Here is a 10025-nt window from a genome sequence, read left to right on the forward strand (position 1 = left end):
CTTGTGTTTGTGCTGATTCTGGTTCATTATATTTTAAGTCGGTGGGCCAGAATGGTGTCACAGTGAAACATGCAAGCACAAATTATTTTTGTTTAGTTATACACTAGTGCAAACACACAGCACAAATGACTGACTCTAATTTGGCTGGATATTTGTCTTGGGTTTGAGTTGAGAATGACTAGTGCAGTGTGACATCTAGCAATAGACCTAGACTACATGGCCTTACGTGTTTGGGCACTTCTCCTAATTACTGAGTCCGGGTGTTTCATCACTAACAGGTGTATAAAATCAAGTACATACTCATTAATTCTCCATCAATAAACACTGACAGTAGAATAGGTCACACTCAAGAGCTCAGTGACATTAAATTTAGCGCTGTGTTTGCCATGCCAGTTTGTGAAGTTTTTGCCCTGGTCAGATGTAGGTTGGGTTATTCTGACATGAAGCATGAAGGATCAGCAGGTCAGTCAATAAGAGGTCGAGTGTGTGACCTCCCAGAGCAGGACTGCAGAGTGCTGAAGTGTCCTCCGACCCCTGAGGTGTCCCTCACTACAGAGTCCCAAACAGCGGCACAAGAACCACGTGTGTTGGGAACGTCATGAAATGGCTTCCAACAGCTGCACGCAAGCCTAAGGTCACCATGAGCAGTGCCTGGGGCCGACTGGAGTGGTGTAAACACGCCACCACTGGACTCTGGAACGGTGGAAACATGTCCTCTGGAGTGATGCCTCACACTTCACTATATGGCAGTCTGATGGACGAATGTGGGTTTGTCAGATGTCAGGAGAACATGACCTCCAGGAGTGCAGAGTGCCAACGGTACAGTAATGGAGGAGGGATACTGGTGTGGGACTGGTCTTCAGCGTTTGGGCCCTTCATTCCAGTGAAGCATAATGTTAATGCTACAGCACACAAGGACATTGTAGACAGTGATCTGCTTCCAGTCTACAACACTTTGGGGAAAGACCCGTCGCTGTTCCAGCAGGACTGCGTCCCTGCGCGCAAAGTCAGGTCCATAAAGACACGTTTGAGGAGTTTGGTGTGGAGGAACTCCAGCGGTCTCCAGTGACCTCAACCCCCCTGAACGCCTTTGGGATGAACTGGTAACTGGATTATGAGCCAGGGCTTCAAGCTGCACATGGCAACACAAAAGGGGGGAGGGGGGTTGGGGAACTTCCCATTCTCTCCATATTCTTGTCCTTGGCTATGGAATGGGATGTCCAACAAGCTCATTTAGTCAGAATTCCACATACATTTGGCCATTTTGTGTATATTGAAAAAAAAAATTATATATATATATAACTATATAATTATATATATATATATAACTTATATATAAGTTCTCAAGATGTTGTGTGATGCCCCCTTCTCCCATATGTTTATGCTTTTCTAGTATCGTTCAGTCTCCAGCCTTGGTGGATCTTTTCTTATGCTATTACCCTGCCACTGAGCGAACACAATAAACTGGCCTAAGGAGGAGATAGAAGCTACTGACATCAGGACAAGGAATACATGGAAGGTTTCATCTCAAATCCAGCACTCTGAGACTTTACAATAAGTGGAAAGAGGGGGACCAAGGACTAGTGAGCATCAGAGCCACGATCCAGGATAAAACAAACAAGATCCAGGAGTACGTCAGGAAGATGGAGTGCTTAGTGATTACCTCAGACAGCAGAAACCTGAGGAGGATGGAAATGAGGAGGAACAGGGAGCATCATGGGAGGAAAAACCCCTGCATGGTATGACCACCGACGTGGTAGCTGAAGTTGCTGATTTGGAGAAATCCTACCAATGGCTGGAAAAGGCTGGACTGAAAGACAGCACGGAGGGACTAATCATGGCAGCAGAGGAACAAACTAAATACAAGATCAATAGAGGCTGGGATCTAATACACCAAGCAGGACCCCAGATGCAGGATGTACAAAAATGCCTCTGAGACAATCCAGCACATAACAGCGGGATGCAAGATGCTAGGAGGCAGAGCGTACACGGAACACTGTAACCAAATGTCAGGCATGATATTCAGAAATATCTGTGCTGAGTACAGGCTGGAATTTCCAGTGTCAAAGTGGGATACATCCCTGAAGGTGGTGGAAAATGACCGTGCTAAAATCCTGTGGGACTTCCAGGTCTTTCAGACTGACAAAATGGTAATGGCTGTCCAACTGGACACAGTAGTGGAGAATAAACTGCAGAAGAAGGCTGTAGGGAGAAATGTGGCAATCCTGAGCGATAGCAACATCAAGAACAAAGAACACGGAAAGCTCAAGAAATACCAAGAGATCCGAGATCTCCATCCAGAAAAGTGCAGTCCTGGGAACAGCTAAAATACTATGCATGACCCTCAGGCTCCGAGGCCTCTGGTAGAGGACCCGAGCTTGAAGGAAAAGGAGACTGCCCCGAGGAGGGTGAGTGAAGACTTTTTTTTTTAGATTTAATCTCAGGAAACAAACAATATTTTTAGAGAACAAATCAACAGAAACAAAGCACAAATTCACATAAATCCTATTCTATTATTCAATGCCAATATTCCCAAAGGCAGCAGATCCACATTTTGGGGACGGAGATCTGAATATTGGCACTTCTATGTCGTCTGTGTGCAGCGGAGATGCACTACATCAACGGCACACACACACTCTCAGATCTCCTGCTTCACATTCGTTTTTCTCTTCATCAGCATTTTCACATTCTCTTTTGTGTCCACTGTCATGTCTCTGAACTCTCCGGCTACAATCTGCCTAGCAATGACCTACGACATCGACCTTAAATGTCACTGATAATGCTGATAGCACTACTTACTTTCCTTCAGTTGAGTAGCTTTGGAATAACTCCTTAACCTTGACATTCAGTGCTTCCTTCTTGTCAAAATACATTCACTAAGCATGTTTAAATAGTCTCAGAGTACATACGTGAATGATTTATTATGATATTCCTGACAGACTTTAAGGCATAAAAACTATAGAAAGCTGAATAAAAATCTTAGCTAACTGATGATGCTCAGACCAACAGGGGAAGCTGGTTTATAGTCTTTTCTTTTGTTTACAGAAAATTACACCTAAATGACTCTAACCCTCAGAAGTATATGCATCCTAAAATATAACTATAATGTAATAACAATTTTCAACAAATTATTCTTGAATGATGACAGCTTTGTTTGCTGGGTGTTCTTCAGACAGAGACATAGATAACTTAGCATATGCAAGGAGCATCAAAACGTAGCTTTGCAAGCTAGCATTTTACAAACATTTGATCATTACTGAGGAAATTTCAACATAAACTGTGATCAAATGCATGTTTTGCAGTGAGGGACATTTATGAGAATAACACACTGTAGTGGTTTTCTCGTTAATAGTTCAGTGGTATATTCATTTAGGAATACTGAAGATTATTACTATTTTTCTCAAATGAAGCCAGTATGAACGCAATCCAAAAGCGCTGAGACATCACGCATGGGCTGCATCAAATACCAAGTCCCTGTCTGCTGTTCTGGCAGCCAGGCTACGATGCACACGCACACACACAAGCACACACACACACACACACACACACACACACACACACACACACACACACACACACACAGGTTTAGCCTAATTGTGAAACAGCAAACCTCTTTGCACTGTGGAGAGGTTATCAGTGACTCTGTTCTGGTAAATGGTCTGCCACGCAATGCCCCCCCCCCCCCCCCCCCCCCCATTTCAGCCTTTCATTCAGAAGCACTTGAAAGCCACTCCACTGGAGTAGGTCCTGGGAATAGCACCACATTCTCACTGACAAAACCTGATGGAGGGGGTGAACGCAGGAGCAGAGGAGGGTGGAGAAAAGGAGATGTCAGACCCCATACATGAGAGAGAGAGAGAGAGAGAGAAGGGGGGAACAGAGATGTCAGACCCATACATATGAGTGAGTGAGTGTGTGAAAGAGAGAGAGTATAGGGGATGTCTGTGAGCGAGACATTATGCCAGACGCTAAACCTGACAACACCAGAGCAGAAGTGAAATCTCCAGGCCTTACTGCTGAAGAGAGTCGATAGAGTTGCAATGGCCATGAATAAAAACAGACAGGAAAGATCTGCACGGCCCAGTAAAGTAACGTATAAAAGTGTTTGGAAAAGTCTGAATTTCCAATTCAGTATCTGGACTAAAATTAGCCTATTGCTTTTCATGAAACAAACCAAAAAATAATCCATTTGATATTTCTAAAGGGATCCAGTTGACACTTCTACTACTGCATGTAAATGTGCTGAACAGTGAAAGACAACTGAGAAATGTGTCAGTGATGGTAGAACAGCTTTAAACATAGCCCACATAAAAAAAAATCTTTATGTTTTATAATGGGCATACAACTTGAGGGCATAAACAATCTAATGTTATCAGACGTCACAATATTTCACAGGCAGAGACTCTGTAATGACAAATGGCCTGTAGTAGAGTGTATTAATAGTAGTGTCAGACCGCTGTAGTCAGACTGCTGTAGTCAGAGCTCTGTAGTCAGACCGCTGTAGTCAGACCTCTGTAGTCAGACCTCTGTAGTCAGACCGCTGTAGTCAGACCTCTGTAGTCAGACCTCTGTAGTCAGACCACTGTAGTCAGACCGCTGTATTCAGACTGCTGTAGTCAGACCTCTGTAGTCAGACCGCTGTAGTCAGACCTCTGTAGTCAGACCACTGTAGTCAGACCGCTGTAGTCAGACCTCTGTAGTCAGACCACTGTAGTCAGACCACTGTAGTCAAGACCTCTGTAGTCAGACTCTGCGCATTCCTGTCCAGCCACACACTACTTACACTCCCAGGGGCTTATCGGCAAGAAATGAACATTTTATGGACATCGTTGATTCCAGTGTAATGGTGGCATGTTCAAATACAATGTGTGCAGAAACAAATGAGGAGGAAAGAAAACCAGTATGCCAGGCTTGTGTTTACACATTTGGGGTTCAAGATGACCGAGGCTTGTGTGGACAAAAAAAATGTAATGAACCGATTTATGTGTGTGAAAGTGTTTTGGACTGGAATGACTAGAACATCACCAGATCAAAGAAACGTACGTGAGCAATAACGTGGATTTCTGAATTTTAGGGAAAAAACTGATAAGTCTATAGCAGAAAAAAATGTTATGTGGTAAATAATGTGATGCTTTACAACCCCAGCGAATCGTCAACAGAGGCCTTCCCCAAAGAAGTGCACTTAAGGTAGACCTAGAAAGACATCCCATAAGTGAGTGCTTCATTAGGGTCTCCAAGGTCTCGCCTCTTTTTTTTAGAACCCAGCAGCCAGTCTAAAGCTTAGTGTTTACACCGCCTCAAAAACCCATCTTTCTGTCGGCCGTAAAACAAGTGTTTTACGCACAGGCTAATCCTGTCGCAGCGTTACGCCTAGCGCCGACAGCTCGCCTGAAGCGCAGATCCATCCCGCAGGTCGAGGTCTGAAACGCAAGCAAACATTCATGACCAAACAAGGTTTTATCATTTGTTCTAGCTTTCCACGATAAAAAAAAGAAAAGAAAACCGTGACCACAGAGAGGGCACGTGGAAAAATATTTTGTCAGACATTTCTCATCCGCAAATATTCATCACACCGCGTTTGAAGAACTTTGCTTCGATGACCTCAAATAGAACGAAACGTATCTGAAAAGGCCTGATGGGAATGCTGATAGAAAATAAAAAATCTAAACATTAATAATTACTGAAATCGATTTCTCGCCCGCTCACTGAAATGCCCTGTGGCTCCTTCTCGCAATCTCAGACGATTTAGAGTGCGGAAGCAAACACAGTATCGCGGAGTAAAATGACAGCAGCACCGTGAACCACGTCATGGTGAGCAGAGGTCAACGTGTGGTCTCACACACACCCTTCAAATTCTGATTCCCCTCTCTAGCTGGGCATAGCATCAGCACAAAGGCGTTCTCACACACCCTGGACACATTCCTCTCTGTCAGAGTGTGTGTGTTGGCATATTTGTTAAATATTAAAATTCTTAACTTAAAGAAATAACTCGAACATCTACTGAAAACATACACTATTATGCAGTTCAGGATTGCGTTAGATGGTAATGGAGCCCGCCGGTAATTGCAGAGCTAATGAGATCAATTTAATGCACAGTTCATGACGCGGGAAATAACAGAATAAACTGAGTGACGGATTATGGAGAGGATCAAATCAATACGCCGCGGCGGAGGAAATGTCCAGTGTCTGGTGTGTGGACTGCTGCTCAGTGTCGGTTTATGGAGTCCAGTTGCATTTTTTCCAAGACCTAAAACAGAGCCGTTAAAGTTGCTACAGCACGGTCACTGAACCCACAAAAACATCAGCTGTTCATCTTCTTGGTCACTCAGTGCTGTTGCGAAACGAATAACATCCGTAGCGACTGCAAAAGAGCTGTGAACTATTTTGGACTGATTTTAACTCGGGTTATGTTCGCCCGAGCTGCGTTTTTCTTTTCTGGGAACTGACATTTTTAAAATGCGCCACTTGTTTCCGTGGTAACTAATCTGTCCACATTAAACCCTCCAGAGAGCTCAGTTGTCCAAGTTAACCTCGCTCCTTGGCCGGTGAGAGAACTCCGACAAAAGCTCATTTTTAGGGAAACAAAAGCGTAATGAAATCCAAACTGAACCACGAGTCTCGCTCAGACATTCCCACATCATCCAAGAGTAGGTTTCAATCGATGAATAAAAAAAAATGTTTCTCATTGCATGTATATTATATATAAACAGAAAATCTATGTAATTTCAAACGCATTCTTTTACAATTTAAAGTGATTTATGCAACAGAAAACATGCACAATGGCATGAAACTATGATCATGTGAAGTTACTATAGAAAACGTTCTGCCTGCAGTGCGAGTTCATTGGGCACACAAGAGGTGATAACTGATACACCAGGCACTGAGAAGTGTAGGGCCCTTTTGTCGTCGACTGAATGCATATGCATCTCAATAGCCAGACTCACGCGCATTCCCATGAACAGAGGGGCCTTGCTTTCCCCCTCTACACATTATTTTTGAATCGGTGCACCCGCACAAAAAAAAAACACGTTTTCAGCAGAATCAGCTGAGATGCATCGTTGCTTAAGGCGTGCAGAAGTAGCGATGCTCACCCGTCTCCAGCGTGCTGCTGCACTGCCATGTGTTGACGTGCTTCCAGCACGACTCCCAGAGAGACAGGTAGAACTCTGCGCCTGCAGTCACCCACGCCGGGCTCAGCACGGCCCCGATGTCCAGGCACAACGCGAGGAGAACGCACACCAAGCCCACCAACTTCAGGGGCGTTAACGACACGCGCACGTCCTCCGTTCCGCTCACGGACGAGGCCATGTCGGTTGCTTCGGCGGTGCGCGTTTGCTGAGCAATGATGTTACGATGATCCTGTCTGTCCCGCGGTCCGTTGTGGTCCGTGCTCGCGTCTGAGGATGGCGAGCTGCCGCGCGTCGGAGACGCTGCTGCAGCTATCGCGCCACTTGTGCTGATGCGACTGCACTGCACATTACCGAATATCCCCGGCCTCACCTGCAGGGTCCTAGTGCCTTGATAGAGCTCCCACGATCTTTCCATCTGTCACCCCCCACAACTGATCTATTTACATATACATTCAGAATAGGTATATGTACGCCCACTTAATGTATGCCACTATACCACTGAAACAAACATTTCTTTAAAGTGTAATATAAAAATGAAAAAAAAAATTATATAGGTACACAAACAGATATATCCCTGTGCGTGTTTGTCTCTCTCTCTCTCTTTCTCTCTCAAATTGCTAGATTTTCTTTAATTCTTTGCTGCTTTCGTTAGCCATACAATTCCTGCCATTCCATACAATTCCATACAATTCCTGCCATTTCTGCCATAAACGAGTGATTGCCCCCATGGAGCGTTTATTCTACCACCCAGCAGTGAAAAACCTTTCAGATCTTTCAATCTTTGAACTCAGATCCCCGAAATTATCTCACTCTCAAACACTTGCGGTTTGAACTTTGACTTTTTTTGAAAGACGTCTTTGGCTCAATCAGATGAATACTGTTAATTTGTCATTCCGCTACAGATTACAGATTGACTATTTAAAAATGATCTGTAACCTAATACGGCTTACTGTTGAGAAGGGGGTGTGTCTTGAAAACTCATAATATAATCCAGGTTCTTCACTCCCATTGCACTATATCCGGTGTTCTGTGGATTTGTCCTACCTTGTCGAACTATCCTACCGTAGTGCATATTTATAGACATCTGTGCTATCTTGCTGGAATACAATACAATAAAATACTGCAAGTGTTTTGCACTTTTTATCTGCTTTACATCCATGACCTTATTGGAAAATTCTACCAACATAAATGATCCTGTAGGTAGCATAGTTTGACCATCTAAGTGTCCTTGTAACAAAAGCTGTTACAGTTTTCTGTAGTTTTTAACTTGTGATCGGTTCTAAAATGCTATGGTTGTTTCTTACCACTGTGCAATGCTAAAGGACTACTACAGTAATGCAAAGGTTACTCATTACAATTACAGTAAAATCACTGATACACACACACACACACACACACACACATATATGATTCAGCAAAATGAAACACAAGAATAAGATTTGAAGGTACACACTCCTCAAAACCAAATAATCCACACAGAATAAGACACACACACAATAGGCATATATACGCACAAAAACAACACATTTATACTGTGCACTGCAAAACACAAAACTCACTTAATCAAAAATACAGACCTCAAAACAGCCACTGAATAAGACATTTACAATATTTACATGAATGTAAATATTTACATGAATGTAAATATTGTAAATGTCTTATTCAGTGGCTGTTTTGAGGTCTGTATTTTTGATTAAGTGAGTTTCTCAAAATCTCATGAGTCACAAAAGAAACTTCTCAACTGCTGTATTACAGTAAAAAACAGAGGGAAATGCAGCAGTACAGCATGTTTATAGTAAATTTACATAAATACACAAAAACAAATAAACAAATTACTGTTACAGTAAAAAACAAACCAAAACCCCACAATGTCAGGCATCATACTGTCAATCATGAGGATCTGACCACGAATCTACCCAGATTCCCTTCTACTCACTCCATGGCTCACAGGACGACACTGTCCACAATAACTGCTCAGATGTCTCTGGAAATATTTTTTGTCTTCCCCGTCCTCTTCGTCTTCCTCAGCTTTTTCCTCTCTGTGTTCTTTCTTGTTCCATTTTTGTTTTGTCTTTGATACGTACATTTGACTTTTTCCTGACTCAGTGTGTGAGTTTATATGCCCCAGGCAATTAGTAGAAATGAGTGGATATGCTGTGTTTTCACATGGGGTGATGCCAGTGTTTAGGAAAATGAGAACATGAGGTGTGTTCAATCAATTTCTTGATGTAGTATTAACCTGACAATGTGTATCCAAGTCAGAAAAACTGTAACAGTGTTCAGTGGGTGTGGGTAAGTCAGCAGGAAGGCCAATGTGGGTTTAATCTAAAGAGGTTTTGTGGTTGGATTCAGAGTTTGGAGGGAGTGGGTTTACATCTAAAGAGGTTTTGTGGTTGGATTCAGAGTTTGGAGGGAGTGGGTTTACATCTAAAGAGGTTTTGTGGTTGGTTTAAAAGTGAATTTGGAGGGGGTGGGTTTATATCTGTAGAGGTTTTGTGGTTGGATTCAGAGTTTGGAGGTGGTGGGTTTACATCTGAAGAGGTTTTGTGGTTGGTTTAAAAGTGAATTTGGAGGAGGTGGGTTTGGAATGCCAAACCTCACTGTAGAGGCTTATGGAAGTGTCGTGAACTTAATTCAGGGAAACACCAATGAGGGAAAGTGCCTAGCTCTTATCACCATGAAGAGCTTGTGAAGTTGCAAGGTTGCATCTTTTTTGAAGTGAGAGGGCTGGACCCTGTGTGGCTGGACCCCATGAGAAAGTGTTCAGTGTTGTGTATAAGCATTTGTTCTTTTGCCCCTTTGTGTTTGGAATTGACAATATGCCCTGATGGTTTGGCCTACACAACACCTGAGAGCAATTTGGCAGGCTAAATCAAAATATAGACACATGGAGGC

The 10025-nt window shown here is 43.2% G+C and overlaps 1 protein-coding gene across 1 annotated transcript in view; it reads right to left on the bottom strand.

Annotated features, from left to right (window-relative positions):
* The window catches only part of tmem47 (transmembrane protein 47), an 11802-nt gene extending 4332 nt beyond the window's left edge, over positions 1-7470 (bottom strand). Inside the window, exon 1 of the mRNA XM_027026255.2 lies at positions 7092-7470. Within this exon, the coding sequence (XP_026882056.1) occupies positions 7092-7308 (217 nt within the window). The 5' untranslated portion in view covers positions 7309-7470. The remainder of the gene's footprint in view (positions 1-7091) is intronic.
* Positions 7471-10025: the final 2555 nt, after the last annotated feature.

The sequence above is a fragment of the Electrophorus electricus genome, chromosome 23, assembly GCF_013358815.1.
Source record: "Electrophorus electricus isolate fEleEle1 chromosome 23, fEleEle1.pri, whole genome shotgun sequence".
Lineage (NCBI taxonomy): Eukaryota > Metazoa > Chordata > Actinopteri > Gymnotiformes > Gymnotidae > Electrophorus > Electrophorus electricus.